At 38.1% G+C, this 27,021-nt stretch overlaps 1 protein-coding gene across 1 annotated transcript; it reads right to left on the bottom strand.

The window, feature by feature from the left end:
- Positions 1-838: 838 nt before the first annotated feature.
- On the bottom strand, positions 839-27,021 carry LOC128664688 (extracellular calcium-sensing receptor-like). The gene is made up of 6 exons (XM_053719496.1): positions 26,921-27,021; positions 22,799-23,090; positions 12,858-13,676; positions 11,524-11,751; positions 10,813-10,936; positions 839-1,773 (listed from the first exon to the last, which is right to left on the bottom strand). The coding sequence occupies exons 1-6, from the start codon at positions 27,019-27,021 to the stop codon at positions 839-841; spliced, it is 2,499 nt and encodes an 832-aa protein (XP_053575471.1).

Here is a 27,021-nt window from a genome sequence, read left to right as displayed (position 1 = left end):
GCATAACCTAAAAGGATATGAAAAGGAAGGTATTAAAAGAATTACAGAATGACATAAGTGGTAATATGCATTTATAGAGCAGTCAGCAAAGTGTAGGTGAGCCACAAGGAAATGAATAGAACTGAATTTTGTCAGAATAATTGCAAAGCCACAACCCTAAGTGACGTCACCAGTAGACAGTAAAAAGAATGGCATGTAAGTTTGAGAACGATGCCAAGTCTTTTGGCTGAGGGAATATCCCTAGGTGTGCTCTGATATTGTTTACCTCATAATAGAGACAAATGTGGATATTCAATATAGACTGTTTATGGAACGGTATTGTATCATACTGTAAGCTACTATTGTGGTTTTATTTTTTTATGTTATTATTAAATAATGTTTTGTGCAATAGTTTATACAGTCTGTTTTACATATAACATCTAAGAACCCTAGTTGGCACTCAAAGATTAGTAACCCACACATTCACTTTTAATTCCTATAGGTATGCTCTAAAAATATTGAATAGGGGGAAAGTGGATTGTCTATAGGTGGCACAATACAAAAAAAATGAACTAATTATATAGTTTAGTAATGTTTTTATTTGTTGTTTATTGTTTTTATTTTGTTTTTATTTTATTTTTTTGCCAAACTGGAAACCAGTTAGAGACACATAAGTAATTTAAAAAAAAAAAAAAGAAAGAAAGAAAGAAAGAAAGAGAAAAATAAAGAAAGAAGGAATGAAAGAAAGAAAAAAATGTTTTGTTGTATGAAATATGTCAAACTCTGATACAATAATGGCCAATTACACACACCTCAACTAAATCAACCCATATTTATTTATTATACACATGGCTGGAAATTATATATAAATTATTTTGGTATTGACAGTCACAGTTCTAATTTTCCTCATTAGATGGCCTCTTGTGTTCATGTTGGGTCTGAGCAATATGACAAAACACTTTGGTGCAAACATGCAAATTAATAGGGCCCAGCTAGAAAATAAAATGGCAAAGACCTCCATTACCACTGTGTTCTTCCCACTCGAGCTAAGATAGGCTGCTATAAAAGACATCCAAACACAAAGAAAGGCAAACATACTAAAGGTGATACATTTGGCTTCATTAAAACTATCAGGAAGTTTTCTTGCAAAAAATGCAACAATAAAGCTTCCAGTGGCCAGAACACCTAGGTACCCCAACATGCTCCAGAAGGCTTCTGGTGATCCCTCATTGCATTGAATGATAATAAGTCTGGAAAAGGATTCGATTTTCAGCTCAGGGAATGAAGGGGAGAAAAATACCCAAGATACACAAATAATGAATTGTAAAAGGGAGCAAATAAAGATAACCATGTAGGACACAAAAGGACTAGCGCATTTCCTAAGGTTGCTCGCAGGTTTACTGGCCATGAAAGCAAGAACCACCATAATGGTTTTGGCCAAGATACAAGAGATACAGAGTGCAAAGACCATGCCAAATCCTATTTGGCGTAGTAGACAATTTTGTTTTTGGGGGTACCCAATAAAACTAAGGGTGCAGAGAAAACAGAGAGATATAGATACTAAGAGAAGACAGCTTAAATAGTAGTTGTTTGCTTTCACTATAGGGCTGGTTTTATACTGGATAAAAAGTCTCAAGATGATAACAGGAACCAAGGAAGATATAATGCTAGTTGAAGCTAATGTTGCTCCTAATGGATCATCAAAGGACAAGTACTCAATGGTCTTTGGAAGACATTCAGATTTTTGAAGATTTGGCCACTTGTCTGCAGGACATTTGATGCAGCCAAGAGCATCTGAAAGACATGAATATAAATGTTAACAATATCTATTATATAAATATAGATTATAATATTGATATAAATACATTTAAAATCTGAAACTATGTTTAGGAACAATCCTCAGTACATCACAAGCAGAAAACAGACAGACAAACATAAAGATAGATAGATAGATAGATAGACAGGAATATAGATAGATGATAGATAAATCATTTAAATGGATTACATTTTGTATGTTCATTAGCACATCTCAATATTTTTGTACATATTAATCAACTTTATATACAGTTTAAAGAGTTTTTTAAAAACATTTTCTAAATACATATTTTAGAATATGCACATGGCTAACAACAGTAATACAGTACACACGGCAGTACCATTTGTAAACTAATGAAGGTAGATTACTAAACACCTAGGGGCATATTTATCAAGCTCCGAATACGATCGGGTTGATTGACACCCCCTGCTAGTGGCCGATTGGCCGCGAATCTGCAGGTGGCAGCATTGCACAAGCAGTTCACAAGATGGGGAATATTTTACGACGAGAGAGGAAATATAGTTGGGAGTTAGACTGTTGAGTGCTTTGTAAGCTAGGGTTAATTCTTTAAATTGTATTCTGGAGATTATGGGGAGCCAGTGTAGAGACTGGAAGAGCGGAGCAGCTGATGAAGATCAGCGACTTAGGTGGATGAGTCTAGCAGAAGCATTCATAATAGATTGGAGGGAGGAGAGGCAGTGTTTTGGAAGGCCATTTAGAAGTAGATTGCAATTAACAATGCATGACAAAATGAGGGAATGAATAAGTATTTTTGTAGTTTTTTGACTAAGGAAGGGACTTATTCTGGAAATGTTGCGTAGGTATGAACGGCAGAATTTGGTAAGTGCTTCTATATGTGGGTTGAATGTGAGTTCTGAGTCAAATGTAACCCCAAGACAGCAGACCTGGGGGTGGTGTTGAGAATTGAGTCTCCAACTGTCAGAGAAATGTCAGGTATTGGATGTCTCGAAGAGGGGGGAATAAGAAGCAGCTCAGTTTTGGACAGATTCAGTTGGAGGTAGTGTGAAGACATCCAAGAGGAAATTGCGGAGAGGCAGTTGGAAATCTGGTTGAGTAAAGAAGGAGAGATATCAGGAGAGGAAAGGTAGATTTGGGTATCATCAGCATATAAGTGGTACTGGAATCCAAAGGAGGCTATACGTTTTACAAGGGAGGATGTATAGAGAGAGAAAAGCAAGGGACCCAAGACAGAGCCTTGCGGTACTCCTACTGAGAGGCGCATAGGATCACAATATATTTTGTTAAAGTAAACTGAAAACGCGTTTTGAGAGATATGAGGCAAACCAGGAGAGGGTTGTGTCTCGGATGCCAAATGAATGTAGTATTTTTGGGAGGAGAGGATGGTCAACTGTGTCAAAGGCAGTGAACAGGTCAATAAGAATTAGTAAGGAGTAGTGGCCTTTTGCTTTAGCTGATAACAGGTCATTTGTTACTTTAGTAAGAGCGGTTTCTGTTGAGTGTTTAGGACAGAAACCAGATTGTAGTGGATCAAGTAAGGAGTTAGTTGTGAGAAATTGAGTTAGCCAATTATAGACCAGTCGTTCCAATCATTTTAAAGCAAAGGGAAGTAAGGGGACCGGTCAATAGTTAGAAGGGGTGGAGGGGTCAACAAGGGCTTTTCTAGGATTGGTATGATTTATGCATGCTTGAATGTATCAGGAAATGTGCCAGCAATGAGAGATTGGTTAAAGAGATGAGTTAGGGTAGGGGTTAGTAAAGCAGAGAGAGAGGGAAGAAGTTGTGAAGGTATAGGGTCAAGTGGGCAGGTTGTGAGATGAGCCAAGGATAGGAGTACAGAAACTTCTTCCACTGTTACAGGAGGGAAATAGCATAACGTTTTGTTAATGGAAGGGGTGGGTAAGATTGCTGGGTTTGAGGGGTGTGAGGTACAGATATCTTTTCTAATGGTGTCAATTTTATTTTTTAAGTAATCAGCAATAATCTGAGCATTGAGGTTGGTAGTGGGCGGGGGTGCAGGCAGACGTAGAAGGGAGTTAAAGGTTGAGAACAGCTTTCTGGGGTTGGATGCATGAGATGATACAAGGGAGGAAAAACAGACTTGTTTGGCCAAGCTGAGCGCAGAGTTGTAGGACTTAAGGATGAATTTATAATGCCGGAAATCAGCACAGGTGCGTTATTTCCTCCACTGCCATTCAGCAGCCGTGAACATCGCTGAAGATATTTGGTCTGTTTGGTGTGCCACGGTTGCCATCGAGGGATTGATGTACGTCGAAGAATGGAGGGTGCAGCTTTGTCAAGTGTTGATTTTAGTGCTGAATTATACTGTAAAGTCACAAGGTTTGGACAAGAGAGGGAAGAAATGTCGGAGAGCAGAGGATTCAGTTGAGTGGAAAAGTCTGTGAGATCCAAGTCATTTAAATTCCTGCAAGGTAGCAGTTTTTTGGGGGCTTGCAAAGATGTTGTAGCTAGAGTAAGAGAGAAAGTTAGTAGCTGGTGGTCAGAGAGAGGAAAGGGGAAGTTAAGGAAGTTGGAAATGGCACAGAGATTAGTGAAGACTAGGTCTATGGAGTTGCCTTCGCAGTGGGTTGGAGATGGTGTCCACTGGGACAGGCCAAAAGAGGTGGTAAGGGAAAGAAGTTTAGAGGCAGCAGGCTTGTTAGGATTATCAACGGGTATGTTGAAGTCCCCTAAGATGAGAGAAGGAACGTTACAAGAGAGAAAATGTGGAACTACCCCCCTTTATTAGTGAAAATCAAATCAGATTTGATGAATTGGGCTAATATACCTTTGACGATTACTGCAAGAATTAATTTAATCAAGATGATTGTGTTACCTAAACTGTTGTATTTAATGCAAAATATTCCTATCCTTATAACAAACCCAGATCTCAAGTTTCTTGATAACTGTATTAGGACATTTATCTGTGGTTCTGGTAGAAATCGCATAGGTTTATATAAACTAGCTCAATTAAGACAATTTGGAGGTTTAGCACTTCCCATATTTTCTGTCTATAATAGAATTTGTCTTGCGAAGGTTGCTATGGATTGTCTCACTGGTGGGAATCATGTGGCTTTTTTAGAAGTGGAACAAAAGTTAGTCTATCCTTTTTCCTTAAGTGCCTTATTACACTACCCAAATAAATCTATTCCGAATAAGATAAAGAAAAAATACACTGTATTTCATATCATTAAAGCTTGGCAGTCTATTCAGTCTACCTTAAAATGTAATCTCTTCATTTCTGATTTACTACCCATTACTGGGAATCCTTGCTTTATACCTGGCCTCAATAATAAATTATTTAATAGATGGGTCTCTTTGGGTCTGTCTTACCTAATTCAATTTAAGGAGCCTGAAAACTTTAAGAAGATCTTAGAAAACGTTTTCAACTTAAAAACACAGACTTTTATGTATATTTACAAGTATGGCATTGGTATTTTGAAATAACCAAAGATTGCAATATGGAATGGATACATTTAGGCATAAACATGGGCCTATAACTCTATAAATTGGGTAAGCATTCTATTAGCTACTGGTACAAGATGGTTCTATAAGAATCGGGTGAGCTTAATGTGCTTGACATTTGTTCAAAATGGCGTGTAGCCCTTCCAATGCTTGATGTTCATAAAGTGAAACACAGTATAATAGCTGTTGAAAATGCTATCTGCATTGTGGCGGGAATCTCACTTTAAAATTTTAAATAGAGTATATATTTCTACTGCCAGAATTAATAAATTGTATCCCATTTCTCAAAATTTATGTCCCAGGTGTAGTTTTCCTGAGGCTGACCTGGTCCACATGTTTTGGAGCTGTCCGAAAATCCAACAATCTTGGAAATGTATACAATTTTGGCGAAACAAGGTGCTTACCTCTCATACCGTGTTGCAACTACAACACATTCTTTTCTTAATGGATGTAAGGGATAAGGCATATAATGTTGACTTTTTTAATACAACGATTTTAGGAACAATATTATCTTGAAGAATTGGAAGAGTAATAGGGAACCAACTATTAACAACATAGCTTTTCTATTACAATCTCAACTTATAATAGAACAGTTTGACAGTGTTAATAATTTAGAAACACAGCAAAATAGATTTGCCCTAAAATGGCTAGACTTTATTAAATTGTATAAAAGTAACGTACAAAGGCAGCTTCTGTCCCCTCTACAAAAATTAGAAATAAATGAATAGATGATAAGCTGAATAGGACCATCTGGGTTGTGTTTTTTTGTTTTTTTTGTTTTTTTGTCTTTCTCCCCTCGACTCGCTGGGATCTTTTATCCTTATTAAGAAGCAACCATTCGCCATCAGAGGTTTTTCTGTTTCCCTCCGATAAAACTTAAGGTCAAGCAAATTACAATTTACTATAATACAAATGTAATTGAAGCTAATATGTTTAAGTTTCTTTTTGTTTTGTTTACTATAGTAGAATATATTGGTTGTAATAGGTTCTATAGGTGGTATAAATTTCTCCTCTTACCCATGTAATATAGACACCTAACACTATCGGAGAACGCTGATGAAGGTGTATATCATTTGGCTTAGTTATTGTTACTCAACGATGATATTGTATATGTTCTTATTTATGTATCTCTTGCTCAACCTTAATAATAAAATCATAAATACTTCTAGAAAATGTGGAAGCCAGGCTTCAAAGTGGTCCAGAAATTGTGATGCTGGGTCAGGGGGCCTCTTTAACTAGGTCTCATTCCTGTGTTTATTGTAAGATTAAGGTGCTGAAGATCGCCAATTCTTTCATATGCGATGCCAATATGCAAATTATTCGCCTGAACGCTAAGGTGTCAGGTTTTTCCATTTTAGCTTGCGGGGCTCTGTGGCTAAAGTCTTGGTGTTGTCCCTGCCTTTTCAAGGAAAGATTCTGTTCGGTCCAGGTTTGGATTTGATCATATCCACAGTTATGGGAGGCAAGGGAGCTTTCCTACCGCAGGATAAGAATGCTAAGCTTAAAGGATCTACTTTTTGGCCCTTTCGTGTGGACAAGGACCAGCACCATCAGCCCGTCGCAAAAGCCGACCAGTCAAAGGGAACTTGGAAACCAGCTCATTCTTGGAACAAGTCTAAACAGAGCAAGAAGCCCGCCGAGACAAAATCAGCATGAAGGGGCGGCCCCCGCCCGGTCTCTGGACCAACTAGGGGGCAGATTATCTCTCTTCTCAGAAGTCTGGTTGCAGGACGTTCGGGATCCTTAGGTTCTGGATGTTGTCGCCCAAAGCTACAGGAAAGGGTTTAGATCCCATCCGCCCAGGGGCAGATTCCTCCTCAAACCTGTATTCAAGACCGGAAAAGAGAGAAGCCTTTCTAGAATGTGTGAGAGATCTCTCCTCTCTAGGTGTCATCGTTCCAGTACCCGAAACAGAAAGGGATCTAGGGTACTATTCAAATCTTTTTGTGGTTCCAAAGAAGGAGGGCACATTCTGCCTGATTCTGGACCTAAAGTGTTTAAACAAGTTTCTAAGTGCTCCATCGTTCAAAATGGAAATGCTCAGATCTATTCTGCCCCTAGTTCAAGAGGGACAGTTCATGACAACCATAGACTTGAAGGACGCCTACACAGGGACCACTTCAAGTTCCTGAGATTTGCATTTGTGGACCAACACTTCCAGTTTGTGGCCCTTCCTTTTGGTCTAGCGACGGCCCCAATAGTCTTCACAAAGGTTCTAGGGGTGCTACTTGCTTTGTCCAGAGCCAGAGGCATTGGTGTGGCACCCTATCTGGACGACATCCTAGTCCAGGCGCCGTCGCTCAGTCTCTCAGAGGATCATTTGAGGGCTCTTCTTCTTTTGCTCCAATCTCACAGTTGGATGATCAACTCAGGAAAGAGTTCCCTTGTTCCCAGCAACAGGGTGGAGCTCCTGGGTACAATAATAGACTCTATGTTCATAAAAATATTTCTAACAGACCATCGACACAGGAAGATAGCATCCTCTTGTCTTGCCCTTCAGTCCTCCTCATAGCCCCTCGGTGGCTTAGTGTATAGAGGTGATCAGACTCATGGTTTCCAGCATAGACGTCATTCCATTCGCCAGGTTCCATCTCAGACCTTTTCAATTGTGCATGGTAAGACAGTGGAACGGCAATCATTCAGATCTATCACAGCAGATATCCATGGATGCTTGGACTCGGATCTCCCTCTCTTGGTGGATCCGTCTGGAGCAACTTTCCATGGGGACATCCTTCTTGAGACCATCCTGGGAGATTGTTACCACGGACGCAAGTCTGACAGGATGGGGAGCTGTATGGGGGCCAGGATGGCACAAGGAAAATGGTCCTGCAAGGAGTATTTCCTTCTGATAAATATTCTGGAACTCCGAGCAGTCTATAATGCTCTGAAGGCATGGCCTCTTCTGGGGTCGTTCAGCTTTATCAGATTCCAGACCTACAACATTACCTTGGTGGCTTACATCAACCACCAGGGGGTACGAGGAGCTCCCTAGCTATGAGGGCGGTGTCTCGGATCTTGGAGTGGGCGGTGTCCCACAGCTGCTCACTCTCAGCAATTCACATTCCAGGTGTGGACAACTGGGAAGCAGACTTTCTCAGCAGGGAATCCTTCCATCCGGGGGAATGGTCTCTTCACCCCGAAGTGTTTGCGGAGAATTGTCTTATGGCATTCAGACTCAATTGCATGCTACCCCGATACGGGTCAAGGTCCAGGGATCCCCAGGCAGAGCTAATAGATGCCTTAGCAGTGCTTTGGGGGTTCAGCCTAGCTTACATTTTTTCCACCGTTACCACTTCTACCTCATGTAGTGGCACGCATCAAACAGGAGCAAGCTTCGACCATTCTGATTGCTCCAGCGTGGCCGCATAGGACGTGGTTTCTGGATCTGGTGGGGATGTCATCTTCTCCGCCGTGAAGGTTACCCTGTCACAGGGATCTCGATTCTCTGATGCTGACTGCGTGGAGATTAAAAGTCTAGTCTTGGCCAAGACAGGCTTTTCGGAAAGTGGGATTGATACTCTCATTCAGGCAAGGAAGCCAGTCACTAGTCACATCTACCATAAGGTGTGGAGGACTTACTTGTCCTGGTGTGAGAAACATGGATATCCTTGGCATAAGATGAAGGTATCCAGGATTCTATCCTTACACCAAGACGGCTTGGAGAAGGGTCTTGCCGCTAGTTCCTTAAAGGGACAGATTTCAGCATTGTCAGTCTTGTTGCATAAGAGACTCGCTGAGCTCCCTGTCATCCGATCCTTTGTTCAGGCTCTGTCTAGAATCAGGCCTGTCTTTAGACAGTCTGCTCCCCCATGGAGCTTAAACTTGGTCCTTAAAGTTTTGCAGAGGGTTCTGTTTGAGCCTATGCATTCCATTGACATTAAGATTCTGTCCTGGAAGGTTCTCTTCCTGTTGGCCATTGCGTGGGCATTCAGAGTATCTGAACTGGCTGCCTTGCAATGTGAGCTGCCTTATCTGGTTTTCATGCGGACAAGGCTGTGCTTCGCACTGGTTTGGGGTTTCTCCCCAAGGTGGTGTCTAGCTGGAACATCAGTCAGGAGATAGTGGTTTCTTCTTTGTGTCCTAAAACTTCTTCTTCTAAGGAGAGGTTACTTCATAATCTGGATGTGGTTCGGGCCCTGAAGTTCTATCTTCAGGCTACAAAGGATTTCAGGCAGTCTACATCTCTTTTTGTGGTGTATTCTTGGAAGCGCAAGGGGCAGAGAGCCTCTTCTACTTCTTTGTCCTTTTGGTTAAGGAGCTTGATTTGCTTGGCCTATGAGTCTGCGGGACATAAGCCTCCTCAGAGGATTGCGGCTCATTCAACTAGAGCTGTGGCTTCTTCTTGGGCCTTCAAGAATGAGGCCTCTATGGAGCAAATTTTTAAGGCGGCTACCTCCTTACACACTTTTACAAAATTTTACAAATTTGACGATGTTACTTCTGTGCAAGCTGTTTTTGGGAGAAAGGTTTTGCAGGCTGTGGTGCCCTCAGATTAGGGTTCGCCTTTTCCCTCCCGGTTTTATTCAGTGTAAACAGTAATGAATGAAGCCGTGGACTCTCCTCCCCTTTAGATGGAAAACATAAATTATGCTTACCTGATCATTTCAATTCCATCGAGGGGAGGAGAGTCCACAGCTCCCGCCCGTATCTACGATGGGCGGACCTATATTTCATTTATCTTCTGGCACCATTTATACCCTGATATTTCTCCTACTTTTTCCTTGTTCCCTCAGCAGAATGACAGGGGAATGAGGGACATGGGGGAGGTATTTAAGCCTTTGGCTGGGGTGTCTTTGCCTCCTCCTGGTGGCCAGGTTCTTAATTCCCAACAGTAATGAAAATGAAATTATCAGGTAAGCATAATTTATGTTTTTTTTTAATCTTTTAGATGTAAAATAAAGAAGGACACCAATTGGAAGATAAATAACAAATATGGCTATTCTAATATCTAATATGTCGCGTTAATTAGTTATAAATTTACTCTTTAAACTAGATAGCATGCTATAACTTAAAACAAACTCACAACTATTTAAACTACTATGATTACTTTTAATTTCCCACCTGTGCTTATTTAAATAGTCTGTGAGATAATAAACAAGTTTTCCCTATCCATCTTCAGCCATATTTTGAATTTGCATTTTTTAATATTATTCTTTGAAATATTCTATTAAGCAAAGGACCCTATTTATAATAGTCCGGACAGACAAGGTTCACGTCCATGAACCTTGTCCACCCGGTAACTGTTAACATTGCTTGTGCAGCCACACTTTCTGCTCTTGGGCAGCAAATTGCATGAGAGCAGGGCTTGTCAATCATCCTGATCAGATCTAATTGGGATGATTTAACTTTGCAACCTTCAGGTAGTGGAGAGGCTAAGCAGCAGTGCTTTTAAGACTGCAGCTACTTAACTAGAACTTCAGTCCCAATTGCACGAGCCTCAAATGCTCGAGCCCCAAAGCCCGAAGATTTCATAGGCCTAAAGTGCTTCCTCATTCACACATCCTCTTAATTTCTGTAGCTTTTGTTCTTGCGTGTTTTACAACTGATATACCAGAGTGACTCCAGAAGTGTACCTGTATGGTTTGAAATCTCACCCTGAGGACAGGGGACACAACGGAAACAGCAGACAAGTTCTCCTCTTAAAACAACTTTTCTGAAACCTGGTGGACAGTTTGGACTGCAAATGGACAAAGGGACCTGAAAAAAAAAATGATTTCTTATTTTCGATTTTCGACAAAATAAACCCCTGGTCCTTACTTAACTCATATGACTGCCACTATGTTCCAGTTTTTATTTTTTGATTATGTATTTTAAAATTTAGAATAAATGATGCATGATTTCCTTGCACCTGTTTAACATTTGCCATTTGGAAGACATACTTCACAAGAACTGACATTTTATTTAAAATCATAAACATTTTACATGAATATACAGTTCTGAGTTGTATATATGTAAGATGAGCTGTATATGTGTACAATGCTTTAAACCATTCCCCTAATAACATATTTGTTTTTAATCACAATAAAAAAAGTAATTAGTAATGTGAAATAGTATTTAAAGAAAATGGGTAAACAAAACAAACTGCAAGACTGTTAATCAATAAGTTTATATTGATTGATTCCAAGCCATCACCATTAACTAAATTGCATTCTAAAATAAGAATAATTTTATAGTAGTAAACACTATTTAATCAGTTTAATTAATAGTTGCATTGTAATAGTAACATTGTTTTCTGAAATTAGTGTCCAAGTAGCATGTCCCACATAACTTTATGATGAAGGCACCTTTTGGTCTTCAGTAGCCCACCACAGGGCACTGGTGTTGATAATGAAGTGTTGTCCTGGTAGAGCTGCGGTGTCATAACTGCCCACCTTGGCATGCTTCATTATACCACTTGAGCTCAGCTGCCAATTTACAATGTCATACATTGCTGGCGGATCCCCATTTTCATCAAACGAAATCTCCTTTCCACTGGTCAGCAGAACCTTCACATTTTTTACGTAGTGCAAGAGCTATAGAAAAGAAAGATAAGGAAGATAACTTGTCCTGATCATTTAGATGGATTCTGTCAGACCTGATTTAGCCACCAGAATCTCTCCAAAATTTACACCTGGAAACTTACTCAATTAAATGCAATTAAATGATCTCATATCCAATACTGATGACTACCAATAAAGTCAGAGGGGACGATTTAACAAAGTGCGAGCGGACATGATCTGCTGTAGTGGATCATGTCTGCCGCACATTGATAAATGCCGACAGCATATGCTGTTGGCATTTATCATTGCACAAGCATTTCACTAGCAGGGGGTGTCAATCAACCCGATCATATGCGATTGGACGGATTGCTGTCCGCCGCCTCAGAGGTAGTGGACGAGAAAAGAAGCAGTGGTCTTAAGACCACTGCTTCTTAACTCCTGTTTCACGCAGAAACAGCTGCATAAGGCACAATACAGGCCTTAATAAATTGGCCCCATAGTCTCTTACTCATGAGACAATACCTTTTATTTGTGCCCCATGAGTCTGACCTCTTCGACACCCACCATCTTATGCTTCAATTTGCAAACTCCTTATTACAAACCCTCCTACATTATACTGTCATAATCCCCCATAGGTCCCAACTAATAACAATCATTGTTCCCCCCCTCCTTTCATTTGTACTTACTCATTTTTTTTTCATCCTGTACCTTCCTATTACTTGAGTCAGTAAAACCATTGTATTTACTTATTTATATCCAAGACCATTTCAACTCCATAAACATGCAACGTGCTCTTGATTTGAATATACACCCCTTTGTCATAGTTTGTAATATGCTGTATACATATTTTGCACCTTGAGTTGCCCTGTGTAATATAGTGATGCTTTGTATAGAGGTAGGTACATGCAGTATATGATTTTTCCTGATTATGTTTAGTTGAGTGGCTGACTTCATCTGAAAATATATCTGTATGTCTCAACAGTTTGCTTTTAACCCATGAATAAAATAGAATCAAACTTATGGTTAATTAGATTTAATTAAGAATTTCCAGTGGGTCTTCACTCTCCAGTATATTTTAAAATATTTAAATCCATATTAAAAATATTACTACAGGAAAACAAAAAAATAATATTAATTACCTGCCATGGTTTAAAATTCAGAACATCTGGGCACTTTCCCATAGTGTTTTCTTTAATGCATTTTTGTAAACTGTCCATAGCTTTACCTACAACATGTACAGCAGTGTAGACATAGTAAGAAACTCTTAAGCTTAATATATCATAAATCTTCTGGATATTTTCTAGATTTTCTATCCCAGTACATTGTTTGATTTGATCATTCAATGAGTCTGTAATGTTTTGCTGATCTGAGAATTTGCATCTAAAGATTTTCTCCCAGAGTCCTCGCATCCAGTTTCCTCCATGAGACATAGATGGATGGATTCTTCCCAAAAACTCTTCGAAACCTGTAATTATTCCACTGTAAAGAGCTAATCCAACAGTGCCTGAAAGAAGACTTGAATATTTCCTCTCTAAGAAAAGATCAGACGTAGACCAAGCTTCACTAGCAATCAATGTTTTTCCAGTTACATTCTGTACCAGCATCTCATCAAAAATAGGAATCAAGTCAACAGCAGATGAAAAGATGACAATAGCTTTGACATTTGACTCCTTCATGATTTTTACAATATATGGAGCATTACGATTTGGTTGACTAATAAGAATGTTCTCAGTAAAGGCCACACATGCACCAGCCTTGATTATTTCTTGTTTGACCAGCTGTATTCCCTGCTGACCATAGTCATTATCTATAGCCAATAGCCCCAGCCAAGTCCAACCAAAGTGTATCACCAGTTTAGCAAGTCCTATAGTCTGGAATGAATCACTTGGGACAGTCCTAAAGAAGGAAGGAAATTGTCTTCGGTCACTAAGGAGGGGACTGGTTGAAAAATGACTTATCTGTAAGATAAACAAAACAGTCTGTTTTCTATAGTACATTAAACATATTTCAGCACTCAGACCTATAAAGACATTGCAAGCATTTAGTTGTCTTCTTCTATTTCATAAATAAAAATAATTTCTGGAATTACTGTTTTCCAATCTTATCAAATTTTCTGTATAAAAACCACCTAATTATCAGCTATTTGTTATCTTTCTACCAGCAGCAATCTAATCTTTTAATGGAACAAAAAAAAAACACATTCTAATTACAACACTTTTCTGTTGTCTTACATAAAGTAATTACCAGCTGAGTGTGAAAGCTTTCCATATGCATTACCATCTTGTTTGCTGAAGTTGTTTTTCAATGGCCATATTCCCCCACCACTTGTCTTACTTGAAAAAGACAATCTGGATGTGTTACTGGAGTAGACAAGGCTTTTTACTGCCAATTTTTTCCAATATTTTCTTAATTTTTCTGCTGAGGCCCATAAGATATATATACTGTATATATATACCGTATATATATATATATATATATATATATATATATATGTGTATATATATATATATATATATATATATATATATATATATATATATATGTATATATATATATAAAGTCCCACAGGGAATTGCACACCGTATCAACAACTAGACATCAGCCAGGGTGCAAATGTCAGAGCAAATATCCAGAATTTCCAAAGAATGACAGCACTCACTGGTCTTGAAAAAATAAAAATGAACTTTTAATCATTAAGGGGTTAAATAATTAATGGTTAAATAATCCCTTATTTTAACCATTTAATGATTAAAAGTTAATTTTTATTTTTATTTTTTCAAGACCAGTGAGTGCTGTCTTTCTTTGGAAATTATATATATATGTAGCAGGGTTAGGCTTGTGAAGTCTATAGTGTGTACTTCCAGTTTTCAGCATTATTATATGAAAAGGATGTGGGTAAATAAATGTACATTACAAAGTCTTATTTTTACCACACATAATTAAACATATTGGGCCAGATTACAAGTTGAATGCTATTTAATGCTCCGGCTCCAGTGTTTACTGCGCTAGAAGTAAGTTTTTTGTGCACATTGGGTTGCGCTTGTATTATGAGTTGACAGTAAACTGTTGCCACTCGCACGCTTACCTGACACGTGCAAAAAGCCGAACTTAGAATATCGAGTGCACGTTTACGTATTCCCCTATAGAAGTCAATATAGCAAAAAAGAGGAAAAAACATCCTACTCGCATGCAAACCTGATTGTATATTCTCATGTGCGCTGCTAACCAGACATGAAAATATGAATATTTCACATTCCAGTGTTCTCCACATAGGGAAATATGTTCTATTTATTCATAAATACATATTTCTACATATATCTGATGGTATTGTGGTACAATATATACCTATCCTATTATATAAAAGGCCAAGTGTGTTTGTCCGAAGCTGTCATGCGCAGTAGAGACAGCACGAGGACAAACACACCTGGCCTTTGAGTCCTACTCCCTAGCTGATCTCATCTGCGGCAGAATTGGGCGTGGCCGGGCGTGAGCGGGGGCGTGGCCGCCGTGAAGGGGGCGTGTCCGGACGTGAATGGCCGTAAAAGGGGCTTGGTCGGCCGTGAAGGGGGCGTGATCAGGCAGGTCACGAAATAGAGAGGGTAGACTGAGAGACAGAGAGGAGGGGAGAGAGAGGAGGGGAGATGAGAGAGAGGAGAGGGGGAGAGAGAGAGAGGAGAGGGGGGGAGAGAGGAGAGGGGGGGAGAGAGGAGAGGGGGGAGAGATAGAGGAGAGGGAGAGAGGAGAGTGAGAGAGGAGAGGGAGAGAGAGAGGAGAGGGGGGAGAGAGGAGGGGGGGAGAGGGGGAGAGAGAGAGAGGAGGGGAGAGAGAGGAGGGGAGATGAGAGAGAGTAGAGGAGGAGAGAGAGAGAGGAGAGGGGGGAGAGAGAGAGAGGAGAGGGGGGAGAGAGAGAGAAGAGAGGGGGGGAGAGAGGAGAGGGGGGAGAGATAGAGGAGAGGGAGAGAGGAGAGTGAGAGAGGAGAGGGAGAGAAAGAGGAGAGGGGGGAGAGAGGAGGGGGGGGAGAGGGGGAGAGAGAGAGAGGAGGGGAGAGAGAGAGGGGGGAGAGAGCACAAAAGAGATGGGGGAGAGAGAGCAAAAGAGAGGGGGGGGGGAGAGAGCGCAAAAGAGAAGGGGGAGACAGAGAGCGCAAAAGAGAAGGGGGGAGAGAGAGAGCGCAAAAGAGAGGGGGATAAAGACAGCTCAAAAGAGAGGGGGGGAGAGAGAGAGAGCTCAAAAGAGAGGGGGAGAGAGAGAGCAAAAGAGAGGGGGTAGAGAGAGAGAGCAAAAGAGAGGGGGAGGGAGAGAGCGCAAGGGGTGGGACCTCTGTACTGCAAAAAATGGCCCGTGTGAATGGGCTTTAGGACTAGTATATATATACATGATTATATATAGGTATAGATATACTGTATACAGATATGTATATAGGAATATCTATTTAGAAATACATAGAACATATTCCCCAGTGTGCAGAACATTGGAATGTGAAATATTTACAATCAATGCATACTATAACACTTTATTAAATATGAATATTGCAGAAATATGCTTTTACATGTTTTCCTCTACTTAAAGGGACAGTCTACACAAGAAGTTAAATTTTTTTTAACAAATAGATAATCCCTTTATCACCCATTCCCCAGTTGTGCATAACCAACACAGTTATATTAAAATACTTTTTACTTCTGTAATTACCTTGTATCTAATCATCTTCTGACAGCCCCCTAATAACATGACTTTTTAGTTATTATCTATTGATTTACATTTTAGCCAAATATTGCAGTGTCTGCCATAAGCCACGGGCGTTATCACAATGTTATCTATATGCATCACATGAACTAGCACTCCCCTGTTGTGAAAATTTAAATAAAAAGCATGTGATAAGAGGTTGCCTTTAGTGACTTAGAAACAGGCAGAAATGTAGAGATTTAGGGCGCGATCCAATATACGGCGCAGGTTTCGGCGCAAGCGTGGAAACCTGCGCCGCCTGTAGTTTCAGCTCGCACATCGAGCTATCCCATATACGGCGCCGGCATTTGCTAAAGTGCCGTAAGTCTGAAAAACTAGCGATGTCCAGAAATCTGCGTAAGTACAAATTTCTGGAGTCGCCAGTGACTTACGCACTTTAGAAACTGCCGCCACCTAAAAACGGACTAAAATATTAAATCTCCCGTTACTGTCTAACACGCCTCCCAAACATAGCCCGACACGTATACCCCTCTATCCGCAATCCCCCCTCTCACTCCTAACAATAAATATATTAACCAATAAACCACCGCTCCCGGACCCCGCCGCCAGCTACATTAACTATATTACCCCTAATATGATCCCCCTACACCGCCGCCACCTATTTTAACTATATTACCCCCTAATGTGAGCCCCCTACCCTGCCGCCAGCTACATTAACTATATTACCCCCTAATATGATCCCCCTACACCGCCGCCACCTATTTTAACTATATTAACCCCTAATGTGAGCCCCCTACCCCGCCGCCAGCTACATTAACTATATTACCCCCTAATATGATCCCCCTATACCGCCGCCACCTATTTTAACTATATTAACCCCTAATGTGAGCCCCCTACCCCGCCGCCACCTACATTATATGTACTACCCCCTAATCTGACCCCCTTACACCGCCGCCACCTATTTTAAGATTATTAACCGATAATCTAATCCCCCTACACCGCCGCCACCTATAATAAATGTATTACCCCCTAAAATACTAAAGTGTCCCTACACTGCATTGCCCCAAAGTAATCAGCTCTATTACCAGCCCTTAAGAGGGCCTTTTGCAGGGCATTACCCCAAAGTAATCAGCTCTTTTACCTGTAATCTGACCCCCCTACACCGCCGCCACCTATATTAAATATATTAACCCCTAATCTAATCCCCCTACACCGCCGCCACCTATATTAACTATATTAACCCTAATTATATTAGGGTTAATATAGTTAATATAGTTATTATATTATATATATTAACTATATTAACCCTATCTAACCCTAACACCCGTAACTTAATTATTATTGCAATAAATCTAAATAATATTAATATTATTAACTAAAATATTCCTATTTAAAACGAAATACTTACCTATAAAATAAACCCTAAGATAGCTACAATATAATTAATAATTACATTGTAGCTATTTTAGGGTTTATATTTATTTTACAGGTAACTTGGTATTTATTTTAACTAGGTACAATAGCTATTAAATAGTTAATAACTATTTAATAGCTACCTAGTTAAAATAATTACCAATTTACTTGTAAAATAAATCCTAACCTAAGTTACAAATACACCTACACTATCAATAAATGAATTAAATAAACTACAATTATCTAAACTAAAATATAATTAAATACACTAAACTAAATTACAAAAAACAAACAAACACTAAATTACAAAAAATAAAAAAAGATTACAAGAATTTTAAGCTAATTACACCTAATCTAAGCCCCCTAATAAAATAACAAAGCCCCTCAAAATAAAAAAATGTCCCTACCCTAAACTAAATTACAAAAAGTAATCAGCTCTATTACCAGCCCTTAGAAGGGCCTTTTGTGGGGCATTGCTCCAAAGTAATCAGCTCTTTTACCTGTGGAAAAAAAGAACACCCCCCCCCATTACAACCCACCACCCACACACCCCTACTCTAAAACCCACCCTATCCCCCCTTAAAAAAACCTAAGTCTAATCCCCAAGTGGTCCTTACCTGTCCTGCAGACCGGCGGAGAAGACCTCTTCTTCTTCCAGGAACCAGCCGGCGCGGAGCGGAGGAGATGAAGACCGATGACCGCGCAGCTGAAGACCGTCCGGCGATGCAGGAACTGAAGATCGGCGACGCTGGAACTGAAGACCGGAGACATGGAGCGTGATCGCCACCGTACACTGAATAGGAATTCAAGGTACGCGATTAAAAATGGCGTCCCTTGAATTCCTATTGGCTGATTTGAACCTTCAAATTCAAATCAGCCAATCGGATGAGAACTACTTTAATTCTATTGGCTGATTTGAATAGCCAATAGAATAAGAGCTACTGTAATTCTATTGGCTGATTAGGTGTTTTATTTTGCAGGTAGTTTAGGGAGTTACGGGGCTCCAATACTCAGCGTAAGGCTTACTACGCCTGCAATTTGTGGCGAGGTGAAAACGGAGTAAGATTTCTCCATTTTCGCCACGTAAGTCCTTACGCTGTATATTGGATACCAAACTGCGCGGGTTTGGTATACCTGTCTATGGGCCAAAAAACTATGGCCGAAGGCAGAAATATACGAGCGTAACTTCTAGGTTATGCCGTATATGTGATACCAAACCAGCGCAAAATTTGGCGTCGCCAGCTTTTGCGGGCGACGCTGCATATCGGATCGGGCCCTTAAATGTTATATAGTATATTAATATAAAAATGTTGGTATTGCAAAGCTGGGGAATGGGTAGTAAAGGGATTATCTATATTTTTAAACAATATCAATTTTAGTGTTGACTGTCCCTTTAACTGCAAAGGGCTCCAATGCACATTTTTATGAATATATATGTGTACATATGTTTTTGTGTATATTTATGTCTGTAAATACATAAATACACATATAAATACATATATAGACATATATAGACACATATATATATATATATTTATATATATATATATATACACACAGTACATATACATCTTTAGATATGTATATACTGTATATGTATGTCTATGTTAAAGCCCTTTGCCTGCCTTTTTTTTCTAACACCTGAGACCTCATATCTTTGAGCCCTTATAACCAGAGCTCTGAGGATATAGTAATCCTTCTAGCGTAAATTGTGATTGCACTTAAGCTGTCGCGTTTACTTTCAACTTGTACTACCAGTGGTAAACCCAACATGCCCAAACACCCGCGATAAACCCCTTATCGCTTGCACGTTACTGTTAGTGCTCCACCCGTAATATGGCCCATTATGGGCTAGATTATACGTTAGAGCTCAACTAAATAATACCAGCGTATGCTTATGTGCGCTGGTATTACAAGTGAGGTGCAATGCGAATGCAACCTCGGGTTCGCATTGCATGGAAGCATTGTTCTCACAAGAGAGCGCTTCCTTAGGCTCCAATGGGAGCCTCATTCTCATGCTGTGAGACACGGCATGATATCTAGCACAGAGAAAGGGGTAAGTCGTGCAGCAATGGGCAACAAATTTAAATAAATATGTATATGTTTATATACATATATATTTATGTGTTAATATGTGTATATACAGATATTTACTGGGAACACACAGTTCCCATAGACCACAATGTAAAGTCACTTTTCAGTGTCTTTTTTTTTTCTTACACCCCATTCCCGCCAACTTTAGCCCACAAAAACTGCCTAGTGCAGTCACTTTTTTAAATAAAAATTGCTTTTATTTTTTATTTTAAAAAAGCACTATACACTGTATTTTGGGGGCAATTGGAGCATGTTTAAAAAAATAAACCAGAGGTATGACCTCTGGTTAATTATTTGAGTGTTAATTGCTACCGTGAGCTCGCTTGTAATGACTGGTAATTTATTGCACGCCTGCGAACGGAAGAATTTGCCCGTTTGCGGGCGCGTAATAAATTAGATCTGCACTTGTAATCTAGGCCTACATCTTGAGTTGTTTTATGTCCATTTAAAACAATGTCTGTGTGAATTTTTTTAGTCAAGAGTTATATTTGTCTGTTTGACACTATTCAAGGACATCTTGATTTCCTACAGTCAGAGCTTTTTTTTTTTATTTTATCTTTTTTGAGGATCAACAAGGAAGTAAAATGAATGAGCCAATGGGAAAGAAGAATGTAATGCACAACCATTACTGTTGATGACTATATTGTGTGTTTTCAGTTTGTTAGAATCTCTTAACAAGTTCAGTTCAAGCATGTGCAATTTATTGTTTACCTCTTTTTGTCATTTTGATTTTTAAATTGTTTATTACCATTTCTATATTGTACAATTATGAAAGTCCTAAAGATCATTTATCAAAATGTCTCATAGTGCAATTTGCTCATTATTTTAACCATATTAGAAACATGTGAGTGAGTGAAATGTTAAGCTATACCATTAGAAAATGGCCAAAATGGATACCACATGGACATTTGTACAAAAGATTGTAAAACCATTGGTATAGGTTCTCATGCAAAGTAGCTGAAAAGTTTACACAGCCGCAATTCATTTAAAAAAACTGTTGATTGGAATGACTGTAAATTTAAATGTTAACTGGGAACCACCACCTTGAAAACCATTTTTGAAGATGCGTAAGCAACTTCCTGGCTGTTTCAGACCAGACTCGGTCATGCAAATCTGCAACTGAAAGTTAAGAAGCGCTGATTATTCAAATGCTGATTCTTAACATATCCACAACCTTGGAGGTTGCTGGTGTTAGACAATCTGGACTTGTTGATCCGCTATTACTGACATACCCTGCGCTCTCATGCCATTAGGTGAAACAAACCTCTGGAAATTATACCCATGGAGGTAGATTTAACAAGCAGCGGATGCTGCAATCTACCCCCAAAGTTTCAGGTCCGCCTGAAACTTAAGTTAAGAAGCAGGGGTCGTAAGACCACTGCTCCTTAACTTGTCCACAACCTTTTAGGTGGAAGACTGCAATCATCGCAATCTGATCGGGATGAGTGACACTCCCTGCTAGCGGATGATTGGCCGCGAATATGCAGGGGGCGGCATAAATTTCAAAAGAATCATGTCCGCCTGGGACTTGATAAATTGGCCACATGGACTGAGATCTTCTTAAGTGCACTTTAAATTGTTATGCCAGCTAGTATTATATTCTCTTTGCGAGTGGAGTATATTAACCACTGATTTGTTTTTATTGCATATTTTTATAAAATGTATATTTTTCTACTTTAATAAATGCTAATAGTGCAAACAGTTCCAGTTTCCAACTCTTTAGTGTCCTCTAATTTTAATAGAAGTGTGCAGTATTCCAGACGTTCTGAATGCTCTGATTTTAAGCATTCATTTTCATTTAACATTATAGGTAGGGATGGGCGAATGTTTCTAAACATTCGAAATTTAAAAAATAATTTTGATACATTTGTTCATTCAAATCGAATTTTGAAAGTTTTATAACATTCTAACATTCCTTTTTCGAGATTTCGTTTTTGAATTTTTCAATAAAATTTGAAAATATTTGTTCGAATAATAGAATGTTTAGCTATGTATTCATTCAATTTCGAAATATAATATTCAAATTCAAATGTGACATTTGAATTCGAATGTAACATTCGAATTCGAAATAGTATTTCTAGTCTACAACTGTGTTTAATAAATCTAATATTTGAATGCTACATTCGAATTCGAAATAGTATTTCTAGTGTAATACTGTGTATTTTAAATGTAATATTTGAATTTGAATGTAACATTCAAATTTGAAATAGTATTTCTAGTCTACAACTGTGTTTAATAAATGTAATATTCGAATTCGAATGCTACATTTGAATTTGAATGTAACAATCAAATTCGACATAGTATTTCTAGTCTACAACTATGTTTAATAAATGTAATATTCAAATTCAAATGTGACATTCGAATTTGAAATAGTATTTCTAGTCTACAACTCTGTTTTATAAATGTAATATTCGAATTCGAATATGACATTCGAATTCAAACGTGACATTAAAATTTGAATGTGACATTCGAATTTGAATGTGACTTTCAAATGTGACATTCGAAAACTGTAAATAACATTCAATAATAGAATTTTTAAGAATATTCGTTCTTATCAACATTCTATTATGTAAATCAAATTTCTACAATAACATTTGTTCTAACATTCAAATTTGAATATAAACACATTCAACCATCCCTAATTAAAGGCTCACATACCTGTTATTCATTAACAAAATTATATTGCCAGTGTCTCTTATTACTATACAATAAAGACTTTTTTTTTTTTACCCTGAAGCTCAATTTAGTACATTTATTTCGATTGGTTTCTTATTTTGAGGTCTTGAGGTTGATGAAGTTAAACTGCAGTTAGTATTTTCAGATTTTGGGTACATTGTTCTCATCAACTACATAGCGAACAATGTTACCAATAACTGAGAGAATATTTACCTGTGGATATCTGTAGAGCCCCAAAATATGAGCCAGGAGAATTGAGTGTGTAGAAATAGAGTGACCAATGATAGCAGTGAGAGGAACATCATGTAGACATCGGTAATTGGGGATGGCCCAGTTCCATCCAGTCAGCACTTGCAGAGTCCCTTTCAGGTCTTGCTGGAGAACACCACAAGAGTCATAAATTTGGAATCCCAAAGTGATGTTGGGGAGAATATTGGAATTATTGTTGATCTCTTCCACAGCAAATATCAGAGCTTGGAGCTGCTGAAAGCTCTCAAAGTTAAACCTTGATGAGAAGCAGTAAAACAGAATATTATTATTTATATTTGTGAAAATGCATACATTGTCAATTTGTGACAGATGCTTTTAAAACCTTTTAATAGCTTTAATGCTTATGTTTATTTTTTAAGTTTATAACTTTATGACTTTTTATCAACAAGAAAATCTTAATTTTTATTATGCATTTCAAAGGGCATGTATTAGTTTTTATATAATGGCCCTGGTATTAAAAGTGAAAAAGTAAATGGTAATAAAGATTTACTAGAGAATGTTAGTTGGGCCAACATTTTTTAACACGCCCTATAATTTCAATGGGTAGCACAGCCAATCGCATAGATTACAAGTGTTAAGTTATAGATAAAGTCAATGTTAGGATCAGCACTCCTGGGTCATCCCCTCCAAACGTAACACTGTAAGATTTGCAGAGAGTAGGTGCTCAAACCTTCACAGACCCCCCTACCAAGGTCTGAGGAAATACTTAGAACAAAAAATGAAGGTAGCACTCTTGCAGCAGGAAACACCTTTTATTAGAGCAACGTTTCGAGGCTACTTGCCTCTTTCTCAAGCTTACATACACTGAATTGTGAACAAGACTTTATTCACAAGGCAATTAGTGGAGGGCCAATTTTTTTTTTGTTCTAAGTGTTAAGTTATAGCACTAAACAACTTAGTTAAAAGTATATAAAAACTTGTTAAACATATTACAATGAAATATTTCATTTGTATTTTTATGTTAAAAGTAAAATAAATGCGTATTATTAAAGTAAATGTTATTTCAGTGACATAAAGGGATATGGTATATGAAAAGGTGTTTGACTGCAAAGGGCTCAAAGGTGCATATGTATATGTGTGGTATTTGTATGAGTGTAGATATATATATATATGTGTGTGTATGCATGTACATGTGTGTATGTGTACAGCTGTATGTGTGTACATATATACGTGCACACATACATACATAAGTATATATATATATATATATATATATATATATACTGTATACAGTGTATATATTGTATATAAATTTATATAAATATATATATATTTAACACAATTTAATAATTAATATATATGTATACATACATATATATATTAACTCATTTTGATAATATATATATAGCCTTGTAATCTAGGCCAAAATGTTTTTGTTTCAAAGATAGCTGGTCTAACTTATAGTATGGTGTGAGGTGTTAGGGAGCATAAAAAGTATCCTTCAGATAACTGAAGGTTTTTTTTTGTTTTTTAACCTTTTTCTTCTTTTGTATATATTGTAAGGCTGATTTATCTTGTTATACAGTATGTTTAAATTTTAAAGGGACAGTATACACTCATTTTCATATAACTGCATGTAATAGACACTACTATAAAGAATAAGATTCACAGATACTGATATAAAAATCCAGTATAAAACTGTTTAAAAACAGACTTAGAAGCTGTCAGTTTGGCTCTGTTGAAAAGGTAGCTGGAAAGCCCACTGCAAGTGGGAAATAAGACACCCCCCCCACACTCCCCCTTCTTTTACATATGAAAAGACCCTTTACACAAACAGGAGCAAGCTGGAGAAGGTAGCTGACAGTATTCACATAAAACTTTGGGGCTTGGTTAGGAGTCTGAAAATCAGAGCAATGTTATTTAAAAATAAGCAAAACTATACATTTATTTAAAAAAAAAAACTTTATGGGCTATATAAATAGATCATCTACAAAACATTTATGCAAAGAAAAAATGAGTGTATAATGTCCCTTTAAAACTTTATGAACAAAAATCCTGAACATATTAATATCAGTGGAACAACCATGATTATTATTAGCCCCCACTTCACTTCAGTTAAATGGGTAGTTTATATTTTGCAGCCAAGCAAGACGTGTTACAGCATTACACTGTAAATTGTGTAGATGAGTTAATCAATGGTTACATAGATGTGCATGTGACGAAATACTATAAGCACAACTGAAGGATTAACGTTTATTTGCCATCCACAACTATTTTCATTGTTTGAAACTTACCATTAATTTATTGAAACTAAACATCTGACATCACTTTTGCTTTGAACTCTTTGTATTAAAGGGGCAGTAAACAATTTGAGATTTCTATATAAAATGTTTATTTATGTGCAGTATCACAACTTTAAAAAACTTTCATTATTAATTTAGTGCACTTTTCGTGTAATTTAGATCTGAAAATTCTCAAAACATGAAAAGCATCCTGTTGACTCTTTAAGACTAACCTTACTACATATTTTTTTTATTAATTTAACTAACAACTGCAAAACAGAGTACATTATACTAACTTTATGACCCTGCTTAGCCTTGCTGTCTGCATACTAAAGGTCAGATTGGCGTCTCCAAATAAGTGAAATGGTAAGTGGTGTTTGGCTATTGAAAAAGAATGTTAATTTGTTTAAAAAACATTAAAACTTGGCTGATGTTATTCTATAGCAACTCGAGGTTTGCAGCTGTGAAAAATTTGGTTTGGCTGAATTTTTTTAAATTATTTTCGGGGAAATTAGTTTCCCCAAAAGTTCGTTGGGTGCACTATTCAGTATTCTTTGATTTTAAACAAAGCAAATACGGTATAGTCTTAAAATATTTACATTTGTTAAACAAATGTAAATGTTCCCTTAAGGTTTAATGCTTGGTAGGGAGGGTAATAAAAAGAATTGGTGTTGGTATGTGTGTGAGGGGTATTGGTAGCAGGTTGGGCCCCCAGATGTTTTGGAACTACATTTCCCATGATGCTCAGACACTCTTTAGGCTTTATGAGCATCATGGGAAATGTAGTTCCAAAACATCTAAAGGCCCAAGGTTGCTGACCCCTGGGTTAGTGGGTGCAGGAAGCTTTTAGTCCTCCTTCTGCTTCCTGCTGGAGATTTACCAGAAAATCTTAACATCAACATTTTAAGTTATGTGTAAAGCTGAAAAATGAGTGCGTCTGGAAACCTGAAGTAAGCTTTTCAACAAAAGATACCAAGAGTACAAATTAAGGGCTAGATTACAAGTGTAGCACTATTTAGCGCTTTCGCTTGCACGCCTGCTGCATTAGATGTAAGCTTTTACACAGGACGGGGGAAAAGTTATTGCTCGTGCGCTAACCCAATGTGTACAAAAAGCTGAAGTTAGGAATCGGATATCATGCTCGCGATAACATATTCCCCATAGAAGTCAATGGACCAAAAAAAGATGGAAAAAAAGATTTACCATCCCACTCGCGCTCTAACCCAATCATATATTCTCAAGTGCGGTAACCCGAAATAAAAATATGAATATTTCACAGTCCAATGTTCTTCACATAGCAGAATATGTTCTATTTATTTATTTATATCTAATTCTACATATATCTGATGGTATTTTGGTACTATTGGATACGAACGGGTTGATTAACAACCCCTGCTAGCGGCGATTGGTCACAAGTGTGCAGGGGGGCGGTATTGCACAAGCATTTCACACAAAATGCTCGTGCAATGATAAATGACGACAGCGTATGCTGTCGGCATTTATCGATGTAGGGTGCACATGATCCGCTACAGCGGATCATGTCTGCCCTAACATGATAAATCGGCCCCTTTATGTTCCATATATTTATTGTAAAGTTATACACTTTATAGATTATTGTATGTAGAGCTTTAATTTTTTTTTTTTACTTTTAAATATATTTTATTCTAGCCAATGGTTTAACCAATAACTCGCTTCCACATCACTGCTTTTGAGGGTGGCTGTACGTACCCCCAATTTATTTACTGTATTTTTACTGCCAAATAAATTGACTTTATCTATGTATCTGTCCTGTGTATATAAACTTTTCTTCGTGAGTATTAACTATTAACATTTTTTTTATTACCCCAATACTCTACGTGTTCCTTTTTTAAAATTTCTTACACATTTCTCTGGAAGAGGATTGAAGCACATTTCAATTGAGTTGATTTTATGATGAGTTTTCAT

This window comes from Bombina bombina, chromosome 6 (assembly GCF_027579735.1).
Source record: "Bombina bombina isolate aBomBom1 chromosome 6, aBomBom1.pri, whole genome shotgun sequence".
NCBI classification, from domain to species: Eukaryota; Metazoa; Chordata; class Amphibia; order Anura; family Bombinatoridae; genus Bombina; species Bombina bombina.
Note: the sequence above shows the minus strand (reverse complement) of the source record. Positions and strands in the feature narration are given on the sequence as shown.

Bases quoted from the DNA above. Each gene is read 5' to 3' on its own strand.
- LOC128664688 (XM_053719496.1), bottom strand. From the start codon at position 27,021: ATGAAAACTCATCATAAAATCAACTCAATTGAAATGTGCTTCAATCCT. The intron at 13,677-22,798 runs GTAAATATTCTC...TTTATCTTACAG, and splicing joins GGCTCTACAGATATCCACAG to ATAAGTCATTTTTCAACCAG. The intron at 10,937-11,523 runs GTGCCTTCATCA...TTTTTTTTTCAG, and splicing joins GGGCTACTGAAGACCAAAAG to GTCCCTTTGTCCATTTGCAG.